The sequence below is a fragment of the Musa acuminata genome, chromosome BXJ1-5 (assembly GCF_036884655.1).
Source record: "Musa acuminata AAA Group cultivar baxijiao chromosome BXJ1-5, Cavendish_Baxijiao_AAA, whole genome shotgun sequence".
NCBI classification, from domain to species: Eukaryota; Viridiplantae; Streptophyta; class Magnoliopsida; order Zingiberales; family Musaceae; genus Musa; species Musa acuminata.
The window spans coordinates 5,631,140-5,644,330 of record NC_088331.1 but is presented as its reverse complement, the minus strand read 5'-3'; the positions used below and the strand labels follow the sequence as shown (position 1 = coordinate 5,644,330).

At 33.0% G+C, this 13,191-nt stretch overlaps 2 protein-coding genes across 2 annotated transcripts; both read right to left on the bottom strand.

The window, feature by feature from the left end:
• Positions 1-307: 307 nt before the first annotated feature.
• LOC135673311 (rhomboid-like protein 20) lies at positions 308-7,035 on the bottom strand. The gene is made up of 8 exons (XM_065182176.1): positions 6,836-7,035; positions 6,637-6,737; positions 4,444-4,584; positions 4,150-4,216; positions 3,931-4,076; positions 3,752-3,853; positions 2,121-2,237; positions 308-822 (listed from the first exon to the last, which is right to left on the bottom strand). Exons 1-8 carry the CDS (start codon positions 6,858-6,860, stop codon positions 652-654), a joined length of 870 nt encoding a protein of 289 aa, XP_065038248.1. The 5' UTR covers positions 6,861-7,035; the 3' UTR covers positions 308-651.
• Positions 7,036-11,141: 4,106 nt separating this feature from the next.
• Positions 11,142-12,199, bottom strand: LOC135674927 (heat stress transcription factor B-4b-like). The gene is made up of 2 exons (XM_065185191.1): positions 11,852-12,199; positions 11,142-11,766 (listed from the first exon to the last, which is right to left on the bottom strand). The coding sequence occupies exons 1-2, from the start codon at positions 12,149-12,151 to the stop codon at positions 11,227-11,229; spliced, it is 840 nt and encodes a 279-aa protein (XP_065041263.1). The 5' UTR covers positions 12,152-12,199; the 3' UTR covers positions 11,142-11,226.
• Between the last annotated feature and the right edge of the window lie 992 nt (positions 12,200-13,191).

The window sequence follows — 13,191 nt, the reverse complement described above, 5'->3', positions numbered from 1 at the left end:
AAGTGCCAGATTGATCAGCCGTCCCATGTTTAGTTGTTGCAGAAAGAAAGATAAATAAAGATCGCCTAATGGTACTTAAAAGCAGGTGCTAGGATTCGTTGGTATGTAAAATGTATAACCTGAGAAGCAGCTGCTGCTTTTGGCCAATCATGAGAGCAGAAGCAGCAGTTCAGCTGCAAAAACCTGATGGATAACCTAGCGTCAGCAAGATAATGGATAGTAGAAACGAAGCAAGAGTATGATACAAAACGTCAGAAATAAAAACAAACAACAAGCTCCTTATCCACTACGCTTGGTTATAAACTGCTTTGGACCGAAGTTTTGTTCCTAGATCAGCAAATAATGAGTTCAACATAATGTCAGAAGTGTTCAGGTATATAAATTTACATCATGGTGAGGTCATCGATAGTGATTCCGTAGCATCCATATTAGACAATGGGATGCAGCCTTATACAATGCAGATCGATGTACAACATTGTAAAGTTCTGATGAATGATTTCTTGGAACTGCTAAAGAAAAAGGAAATGCAGTAAGAGAACCTAATTGAATTCTCACACTGGAATTAATGGTCACTCTGCAGGTTCCTTTTCTCCTTGTATCGTTGTGTTTTGCTGGGTGCTACAAACTCAAACGTGTGACTCCATACATCATTTACCGAGTCTGTGCTTCAAGGAGGATGTTGGTGGCTACATGTATGTCGTTTCTAGCCTGCATGAGTGCCTGCCTGGCAGCACTGCTGTTGAAGCCCATCGATACCAACATAGCAATGGAAGACTCTGGTGGCTCTGGCATCGGAATATGTCCCACTGAAGGATAGTTCCGCTGCATCACAATCAAGAAGACAAACCACTCAACGTTAGTGCAAGTCATCGACACCAAGCTGCAGTTACCTATACAAATACTTCTCACCACTCAACAATTTTTTATCAGATATCTATCTAGAGAATGAAAAAATAATTACAGCCAAAGTAGGAAGACCAGCATCTGTAATGCTTAATAAAGATGAGTGCAAAGATCTTCAGAATGCTGTAGAATTTCCTATACAGAAAGAGACAAGTCCTCTTACCGTTTCCTATGTCAAATGAACATTTCTGCATACCAATGAGGACCTGTGCTGTACAAATATTTTCACAGATGATTGAATAATTTTCTTGTGTATACTAATCTTACCATTCCCTATGTTGGATGAGCTTTTGTACAAACAAGCTGGAGAACAATTTAGTTACAGATGGTTAAATATTATTCTTTTATTAATAAATCTTCCAGTTCCATAAGGATTTTCTTCACATATTTTCTTTTATTATATATATATACATACATACATACATACATATATATATATAACTCCTTGCTTTAAATCACTATGTCTAGATTTCACCAAGTGAAGTTTGAAGAACATTACTCTCTATCCTAAGTTCTTTCTGATGATTCAATGCCAGAAGCAGCTCTTAAAGAGAATCGCTGCATACGTAAAAAGATAAAAGCAGCAGCAGCCAATCCATTTAACACTAAAACATCCCCTTTTGCAGCACCCATAGCTCAAATTTCATAGGCAACAAGTAAGCTCATGATCACATATTCTGAAGATAGAAATGCATATGCCATTCTTCTGATCATATTAAGATAAATCTTTTACTTTCAGATTGCAGTATGTCTTCCTACCAACACAAGATTTATGTGTATGTCATGACTGATAGATAAAGAGTATTTACATGCAGCTAAAAGAATGCCTTTATTTAGTTCAACATCATTAGCTAGAAAACCAAGATCTGAGAAACTAAACCAGTAAATAGCTCTGTTATACAAAAAAAAAGCTATTGCAGCTTCTAGATGGGCTGAGAAGTCATATATTAAAAACAATTGCTGGCTCTTGGCAGATCCACGCTATATTGTTCTGAAAGAGTTAACTGCAAAATGCTAAATATTTCCAACTAAACCAACAGAAAGCTGACTTGTTAGTGTTATGCTTCCAACCCCACGGGTGAATCAAGGTACATGCATAATAATGAGTAGGGGTCCATTGGTCAAAACAGGTTGGACTAGGTCAAGTGCATAGGCAGACAGCAATTACAATTGTCAGAGAATGTTCAAGGAAAGAATGAGAAGAGGCTTGGACAAACCTGACGGCCAGCATAAGGCACATGTGCATTTCCTCTGATATTTGGTCTTGATGCGTGTGATGAACTTGCTGAAGAGAAGAATAACCTTGAAATCACTGAGGTTATTTTTTTGGGGAACTGCGTATAGATCGAGTAAAGGAACGATCAGGAATTGAACAGCCAATAAAAATCAAACTAAATGAGATGTCAGAGCATTTCAAAACTATATAATGGAAAACACAGCTTAGCAAAAAAATGAAGTTTGCATATTCAAGATGATTCAAAATTATGATGCCTTAGAAAAGGTCCAAGACAAAACATATTACTCTGAAAGCACAAATGTGTTTAAAGCATTCGCATCAAACTTCATTAGGATTGAATATAACCATTCTTGTTGATTTCTGCCACTTTGGCATTCATAATTTACTCAGTTCCAGTACACTTTATCTTGGCTTACTGTGAATGGGACTCACTAAAATAGCTAGATATAGCTATCATAAAATTAGAACAAATAGAGACCTAAGAAAGCTTTTCCAGTAAACCTTTGTCAACACTTTGCACTTAGCAAGTTGAAACTATAAGTGTAACGAACTTGCACAACCTATAGTTACTAACTGCAGAGCCTGATGATAATAGGCTAGAGTTTCCTACTTCAGAGATAGCAGTGATTGAAAAACACCACTAACTAGCAATGAAATGCAAGAAACCTATCCTAAGTAGCCATTTCTCCAAATACCCATCATCCTTGTAAAAATAATATAAAGGGGACATATATTTGTATGGATCATACCTCAGTTTAAATAACAAAATTTAGATAATTAGCAAAAAAACATATCAATGACAATTTTTGCTAACAATTACACTGAAATTGTTATAGGTATTTTAGGGTCAAGTCAAGTGTTAAAATCAGTTTAGATGTTTGTTTATCAAATATCATTAAATAGTTATACATCAAAAACATTGATCCACAAACATGTCTTAATTGGGTAATGAATTGTAACTTGCTGCCATAGTGCTTCCTGGGGAGATTTGGTTTAAAATTTAACAAAACATCAACAACCAACAGTGGACAATGTTTGAAGTTTCGCAAAATGAATAAGTTTTTGATTAAGTAGACCATTTTTGTTCAACTAAGTAACTAACACCAAAATGCTCAGTCTGGGACACCAGCTGGTTTCTACTGATATCTGCCAAAGCTGATGTCTGTTGTATTTTTAACAAGATACGATGGAACTCTCTGAAAGCAACAGAAGTTCTGGTTTTCAACAAGCTGATGTCTGTTGTATTTTCAACAAGCCGACTCCTCAAATACTCTCAATTATAGCTCGCTTTCATTGTTAGTATTTAGCTTGTGATAGGAACCCAAACACTTTGTTGAACTATGTTGTATTGTATATGGAGAATATTGTCCAACTATGCACAAATGATCTTCCCATCATTGGTTGAAGGTTGGAAAGAGAAATTATAGGAACATTTCCAATGCTTTAGCTCGTTGATCACTTTGCAAAATGGCATGAAAACTGCATATGTTTAAAAATATGTAGAAATTCAGAATGCACAGATAAGCAAGAAAGATGCTTAATGTTCACACATGGCCAAAATATGGTCAATGGCATTTACAAAAGCCAATTCAAAGAGCTGATAGTCATAACCTTTAGCTTGCGGATGCCAAAAGCATTAATACGAAAAAGAAAACCAGCAAGAGCGCCACATATGCCAGGCATGAATGAACTTTTCCAGGCACATAAAAGAAGCTGGAGAAACGAAAATGAGGTAAGATGCAGTAGTCATTGAGACAAACCAAAAAGGAAGAAGAAAATAAGTTGAATACCTGAAAGCCTGCAAAGTATATGGCTGACTTATCACTAAAGTTCATGCCAAACATATGGAACCGTGACGTAACAGGAATATCAAAATAGAAGGGTATGAAGGAGGCAAATATAAGACCATAAGGTCCAGCTGCACTTGTGCGAGAATCTGTACCAAATAGAAAATAATATTTTCCATGTGAACATAATATTTTCAGTTTATTAATCTAAATATCACATACCTTTCAAAAGTGCCAAAGCCAGGACTTCAAAAGCTGTTGATACTATCAAAGAGAACAGAACAAATACCTGCATGTTTTAACAACTATAAAGTTAGGAACCATTCCAAATAGAAGCTGCAATTAGATAAGGTTCAGTCATCATCCTGAATGCATTGTTTGCATGAAAATTGTGCACAATCAGTTAAGCTGGTTAAGAGAATATAATAATCACATGGTCTGTTCTTTCAAAAAGTTTAAGCACATAGTTTCAAAAACAAAATGTTTGGATATATACAACTAAAAGGAAATACTTACTGAGTACTTATTAGATCCTATCTGTCTCTCAAATACTCTGAAGTAATATAGCAAATACAGTCCAATTATTAATTCTGGAGATGATGAGAAGGCAAAAACTGATGGAATAAACTTCCAAATATTACGGTTCTCAATAGCATCCTGCATAAGAGAAGTACTTATTACAAGTTAAATTGGTGATCTTGTAAAAATTGACAGGGAAAAGTAGCAAGGAAATTTTTCTAATTACTCTACAAATATTAGGCACTAGTTAATATATACAATTAACAAGCTGTCTCAAATAGAATAATATGATGCCATAAGTTCCAACTATTCCCACCGATTAATACAAAAGCTTTAAGACTTTCTGCTTACATGTTTATAAAAGATACTGATATCCAAACTACAGTAACATACCCAGAGATCTATGAGAATCTATTCAAATATCCAGAAATCTGTAAAAAACATTCATCTATTAACAAGGACGATAACAGGACACAAATCCCAATCATCTGGGGCTACACAGATCCTCTCCAGCCACTCAGCTATAATATTTACTCATCTTTCAGGATTTCTGATGTTTATAAGCGCTGAAATATATACTGCTGAGACAGTTTGTTTTGACTATATTGGAAATATTCGGCACTTAATAATCTAAGACAATATAGCTTCTGAGTACCTGTCCCTATCCTGCAAGAATAGACCAACTGACAGTGAATCTATTTCTAGCTACCAAGAAAATTATTTCAACAGCTCCAATTGATCCCCAAATCCTTGATGTTGAAAATGCAACAAATATAAAAAATGGATGTAACTAAACCACAAAAGATCATTGACAACATATATGTTGAGGTTTGGCATTTCTGAAGAACTAAAATATCCTAAGATGATGGTGCCCTTTTTTATCAACCATTAAAAAGTACAACTTGCTACAATGAATTCTGAAAAACTAAATGATATTTTTTATTATTTTTAACAAGAAGCGTACTTAATTGGTATGAGCTACTGAAGATTAACACCAATTGACCAACAAAAAAAACACAAGATAGTGGCAGTATTCTTAATATGCATTCCAGACTAAATTTGCCATACATTGGCACAGATAATTTATATATATTTCCAAGAAAGTAAACAGAGGTTTACCAACAAACAGTGAAATAACCTACATTAGTTGACATGATTATGTTGAGAAAGCATCTTCATATTCACTATGTCATAACTGAGGTTGTGAATCATAACTTTTTGTTTCTCTCTCTCCTCTTTTTGTCTCATCAGTTATCTATTTTGAGATTCATGGTATATATATACAAGTTTGTTTTAGTTAAGACCTACATGAGAAGTATGTTATAGCTGACAATCACAGTACGTTGTTTTACACAGTTTTTCACAATCTTAAAAAATCCATATCTTCTTGCTACAAATTGGTAGTCATGATCATTTTTCAGGTTTCTTGGTTTGGTTTGAGTGAATATGAAGATGCTTTCTCGACATAATCATGTCAACTAATGTAGGTTATTTCACTGTTCCAGGGAGAGTCAATATGCACAATCTTAATTCTATAAATAGAAAGGTTATTTTTGTGACTTGAATTATGATCCCCGTGTCACAAAGTAGCAATCTTACGCTGTACCAATGTTCATCCTCATAAAATTCATTTGCCCCTTTCTTCAAATTATTTTTATCCACAATTGGCCTCTCCATTCTTTTCCTTAATCATGCTATGAAAATCCATTGCTTCTCTTTGCATCATCTCCAAAGGCCACTTTATCATTTTCTGCTACTCTTCGATGCAATTTTTAAAGAATGACAAACTTTACTTTCATGCTTCAGGCACCTACATTTGTCATACACAAGTGACCCTTCTGGGTGGTTTCAGTTCATCATTCTGTGAACTAAAATACTAAAACCAAGGCCTAGTACACATAGTTTCATTAAGCCCAAACCTAGATAACATATAGATTTGAGAAATCGAGCTTTAATATGCATATGCCGACTTCAGGCTTAGGGTAGGCACAAGAATATTATCTAAAACCATATCTCAAGATCCCTATCTCAAATTGAAACTCGTATTCTGGGCTATGATTGCCAAACAAAAATTCAAGAAGTGACCCCAGGGCTTCAACTTGAAGCTCTAATAATCAGTTCATTCGAAGAATGACCCGAAGGAGCACGATATGGCAAGCGAATCGAGACAGAAACAGCAGCGAAGCCGACCTGATACGACAACCCGAGGCGTTGAGATCGGCCGTGCAGCCCAGCAGCGACGGTGAGGATGGCGCTGGTGATGACCAGGGTCCGCGTGACCGGCGCATTGTCTGCAGAACGAGGGTTTCAAGAAACCAGGAAAAAGAAGACAAAGATACTTGAACCAATCACCGGTAGAATCGCAAACACGGGGCTGGGGGATGCTTACGGAATCCGGATGGTCCGGCGTGCATCTTCGATCGCCAAGCGGAGGAGGACCAAGGAATCGATCGCGGCCTGCTTGATTTCGAACAGCGGGCACAGAAAACAAAAGGGAGAAGAAAAGAGGGTCAGGAGGGATCGATGGAAAGAGGAGAGGAGAGGTGAACCGTAGTCGGCGATCTCTCTCCCCTCTCTTAATTGGTTAGGTCAATTGGGAGACTTTAATGCCAAGTCATCACCGCCGTCCCGTTCCGTAAAATGACGGCCCATTAAGCTCGTCTTCAAATATATCAGCCCAACAATTACTTTTTTTTCCTTTTTTAAATTACTTATTATATGTGGTTTTTCATATATATATATATATATATATATATATATATATATATATATATATATATATATATATATATATATATATAATCTTCTTAATTTTGGTGTATACATGTAGCCCAATTGACATAGCCAGACAAATAATGCTTAGCTTTATATTCGTGTCAATATTTTTTTTTGTAAACTTCTTTTTTATATCTTGGCATAAATATTATTTTTTTATTTTTTTATTTATTTATATATTATAATTTATCTCACAAAGATTGACATAGCTACACAAATAATGCTTTATATTTCTGTTAATATTTATTTTTTTTAACTTTTTTATATTTTGTTACAAATATAAAATATTCTTAATTTTTATATTTATTTATATATTATAATTTATCTCACAAAAGCCAAAAATATGTATATATGACCTCGTAATTAATTAATTTGCCTTAGATGATTGTTTTTGATGGTTAGAATAGAAGTGCTGAAAATCTAATCGACATTAATATCATTTAAAAATATCAAATTATTATCATGCTATAATATGATGGTAAGAATATTTTTATGTTATAATATTTTTATTTCAAACTAAATATTAGTAATGATTAAACTAAGATTTATTATAGTGTTTGAATCTCGTACACTTTTAACTATAACTAGTATGTCAATAGGAGCATAAATAAAATGTATATGTTATCCTTATTTAGTGATATGATTTGTGATGTATATATTTCATAAATATGATAAATAACATACTCATATTTTTAATTTTTATGATTGAAGTACATGCTTTTCAAAAAAAAATTAGTGTTTTATAAAATATTGATTGAGTATGCATAAACATTAATATTTACGTTAAGCATAACATAATAACTCAAAGTGTGCTAACAGATTTGAATATAAGATTAAGTTATGGTAATAAGCATACATATAATAACTATAAATAATAATAAAATTTTAATTCACGAATATCAAGGTTTGAATAAGTTTGACATCATTAAGAAGTTTATGTGTTAAACCTCATGTATATAAAGGATAATAAACTACTTAGGTATGAATGAAGTACTTAAAAATTAAATAGAGATGTAAATCAGTGCTATACTAAGAATGTTAATATACATAATTGAAATTAAATGATGAGTTTAGATTAAAAATATCTTCTTTGTTAAACCAAATTAAACTGAAAGTTGCTGCAACAATAGAATTATATTAATAAAAAAAGAAAAAAACTTAAAATAAGACATAATGTGATTGAATCCTTGACCTCAACATAACTTCTTAAGTATCCTTATATTATTTTAGCTTCATTTTCTTTACCAACATAATAACCCATGGCCCTTTCTCTCTTTTTTTTTGTCATCATCTTAGCTTTTCGTATGAAGGCTAGGAAACTCTAACTCTTAAGAAGATTGATTCTCTCAGTTTTTCTATGAAAGCTAAAGCTAGAAAACTCTAGCTCTAAGAAAAATTGAGGTAAGAAAAACTCAATTCTTCCCTTTTCAGTTTTAGATATTATATACTGATATTTTCAATTACTTTTGAGTAACTTATATTTCAAATTTATTGTTAATTTTTTGATATATTTTAGATTATTCTCATATAGTTCTAAGGCCTCTAGTATGACCATAATTTGATAATAGTGCATAGAGTTGTGTCAGTATTCAAAATCCTCTATTTTTTTGATAAGTGGTCCTATTTAAGCTTAATTTGTCCTCTTAGAGATATGATTAGACTTTGATCTTTTGATATATTTTAAAATATTTTTTTTATAGTTACGTGAGATTTAGAATTGAGTGAATACTTCCTTTCTTAATAGGTTTATAAATTTAGATAATCCAAACTTAGTTCTAGCAAAACAGAATAAATATTTGTAGTTGAATTAGGAGGATAGTTTAGCCTCTAAATGATTCTATTTTAAATTAAAATTTGGTGTGTATTTAGTTTTATATGTTTCTTATTTGTTTTATAAAATTTCATGATAATTCAAGATCATTTGGTCAATTAGAATAATAAAAATAAATTTTTTTCATTGAATTATATAATGGTTTGATTAATATTAACTAGTAAATTTACTCACAGAGTGAATTGTTAAAAAATTAGATGAATTTTTAGATTAAATATAGTTTATTTTATGAGATATTTTATCAAATATTTTTATGAATTATTATAAATCGATAATTCAATAGGTACGGTTCTTAACTCATAACCCTATACTCCCAATTTATCGCTTTCTAGTATATTCGATTATTAAGGAATATGGTCTTGAGTTTAATCAAATAAGTATGAATTTAATTTATTATAAAATGGTTATCATATAAATTATTATGTACATAATATATTTTGGAAAACATGTTTAGACTAATATGATTGTCATGAGCTAAATATGAATGTGTGTATTTGTAAATATAAAAATATATGAATTACGATGAAAATATATTATATGCATACATATATGATAATATGCGGTATGGGAGTGCACATATTTTCTATGACATGTGGTGTCAGAGTGCATGGATATATTATAACGTGTAATACACTTATATGCTATGACAAACGGTGTTGAAGTGTATATATATATTATGATGTATAGTGTGAGAGTCCACGTAAATGTTGCGATATGCAATGCTCATATATGCTATGATGTGCACTGTGAAAGTACACATATGTATTATGACATGTAGTGTATGAGTATATATATGCATTATGACGTACGGTATGAGAATACATGTATGTATTATGACATAATGTATGAGAGTACACGTATATATTAAGATGATGTACGGTATGAGAGTACACGTTTATGTTATGATATGGGATGTAGAAATCCATGAATTTATTATATTTCATATATGTGCATATAATCATTTTGAATTATTTCAATATAGAATTTTATTTTTTTTATTTTACATATGCTAGTTGTAGGGTTTTGCTTACTAAATAAGTGATAGGATGATATGTTTATTATTAATTATCTTATGATGATTTTAAAATATGATATATATGACATGATACATGCTCACCTGAATAAAACTATAAAGACTTATACTCACTGAATGATTACTCACTATAGATCATATTTTGTATATAAGGATACTAGTATCTTACCATAGTGATTAGATAGGAAAGTGAGCATGTGCCAAACCCATGCCAGCATGGATATGGACGATAACTTATAAACATTTTATGTGTATAAATTTTGGATATGTTATATTGATGTTTTTCTTTATTTAGATATTATAACTATATACATGTGTCAAAAAATATCATGTATAATGGAAGTTTTGTCATTTTATTTAGTAAGTCAACGTGTTTTAATTTTAAGATTATCTTGCACTCCTATCGATAACAATAATAAAAATTAAAATATAACATTATACTTTAGTCATAGTTATAGGGTATGGATTAAATTAGAATTTAGAAGATAAAGTATAAGCAAAAGATCTTAAGATTTGAATGGACATGTAAATAATACTAAATTTTATAAGGTAATATGAAAAAAATGATTTTGAATGATTTTTTTTGTTGTTGCTATCACTCTAATTTTGGATATTTTAATGATTTCATAACTTATTCGGTGTGGTGGATATTTTAATGATTTCATACCTTATGAATAGGGTAATGATGTTATCACTACAACTTAAAAAAAAAAAGTTAATGATGAATATAAAGAGTACAATTTGGATTTATTTTTGCGTTATTTGAAATATATTTTTATATTATTTTGCTAATGATTTTTTGATTATTTTTTTAAAAGTGTAAGTGATGAAGATAAAATTCAATTTTATCGCACGATATAACGATGAACTATAAAAGATTTATTTTTTTAAGTATGATGACAAAAATAAAACTTGATCCAAAGATTTATTAGAAAATTAATAATTGATTAAAAAAATTATCTATTGAGGTTTCTGATTTTTTACTTTTGATATAGATATTTTTTTTGACATTGATCAAACATGTGCTGAGCTATCATTATCATGCAAATAATAAGATGCAAATTAAAGAACATATTATTCGACTGAGGCATTCCTCAAGCAATTACACAGTCTCATGTACATCTCTTCCTCTTCAAACAATTCATGGATACTTCTCTGAAGTCTCTGATTCAGTTTCAAGATGCACTCTCTTCTTGTTGTCATGAAGAGGAACACCAAAGAGCTTGATGCTGCCTTCGTCCCTGTGCCACTGTGATCCTGACTGCGAGTCCATCACTAGCCTATGACCTCTAGGATCAGCACAACTTTGATCTGTGGAAACCGATGCGACATGGTTTTGGAGGAAGTGCATGATGTCATTGTACAGCTTCTTCATGTGGGTGAGCTCCGACAGGAGGAGGGAGTTCCTCCTCCTCAGCCTCTGGTTGTCCTGCGACAGAGCCGAGAGGAAGTCGGCGTCTCCACCTGCTGCGGTCGGAGGAGGCTCAATCCAACTGCTCGCTTCATCTGGAAGGTGATGTGGCGGCGGCGAGTGATTCAAGAGCTGGTGTTGCAAGTGGTTGTAGCTTTGAGGGGCTTGAGAGGCCTTCCTTCTGTGGATTTCTGAGAGCAAATGCTTACCCCCTTTCCTAAAGAACTCATTCGCAAACTCCCACCTATCTGCAGCTATCTTTCTGAATCCCTGCAATGGTGTCAACAAAAAGCCTATCAGATTTACTCCGTTAGGAATCAGCATTCCTGCAAGAAGGCACTTCCAAGGAGCTTACGTAGGTGTTGAGCTGCCTGACAAAGCTGGAGAAGTTGTTGTGCTTGAAGTAATTGGGAAGGAGGTCCCTTGCAAACTCAGGCGGCCTCCAGACCACAAAGGTGGTCTCATCTTCACCCCAGGAGACAATGTGGTCTGTGTCAGGGTCATCAACGATCTGGTATGTCTTGGTGAGGAAAGGAGCAGGCACTGGTCTGTGAGACACCATAGAGGCAGCCATCTCTCCACACCTCTCCACCAAGAAGGCCATGGCAACACAAGTAAGAAAAGGAAGCCTGTTCCTGCTGGCTCTGCTATGCATTTTTGGATCTCTCTCACTCTCTCACTTTTTTATATACCTATAGAGGTGTGTGAATATTTCCAGTCCATGGAAGCAATTGAAAGTTGGAACTTTTCTCAATTATAACTTTCCTTTTCTCACTGATAAAACACTTTCAATCATTTACTTGATATGACAAAAAGTATTTGGGTTATGATGACAAGCACTAAAAGTCCTATTGTCAACTGGAAGAAAATTAGTCCTGGGCATTTCAAGGAAATATTTGTGCAGAAAAAGGCATTTCTAGGAAATTTAGAGTACTTGTTTGCTCAGAAAACTATTTTTGGCCATGGAGATGTACTTAGAAGAATCTTTGTATAAGACTTTTGCTCATGAAACTTCAAGTATCCATGTGACCTCATGACTACATATAGATTAATGTAAAGCTGCAGCAGAAATGTCACATAATACTTTGTTTATATTCTAAGAAAAAATGGTGTATAATCTTCAAAGAATTTGGTGATCATATTATGCCTAGCCTTTATTGCTTCTTTAGATGTTTCTTCTTCATTTCTGTTATATTCGTAGCCTTCAAGACAAGCCCATGGCTTCCACTGTTCTCAAAAGAAGTTGATGAAATACTTAATCCTCATCTGAAAGTAATCACTTGTGATGCAATGTCATAATCTATTGGCTGTTCCTGTGATAAATATCTAAGGTGAGATGTTCCATATGTGATTTGGGATGATGTTTTGTGATTAGAGATTACTTCAGTAATCTTCTCACTAACAAAGATGTAGCAAAGGAACTTCAGATAGCTTCACATATGCTTCCTCTCTGAAGATAATTCATGACTTGTAGATCCATCTTAATTGTATGCAGAACACATAGGATAAATTTGTGATATTGTTTAACTTAACTGACATGTTTACATGGTTCTCATTTGTTCAACTAAGTGGAGAAAGTAAATTGTGAGATTTATTCCACTGAAAGTTTCTAACTATTCAACTGCAAAGCAAACAGAGTTGCTGGACACTGAACTGAGCACAGAAATTGAATTTTTCATCATTTTATACATTTAC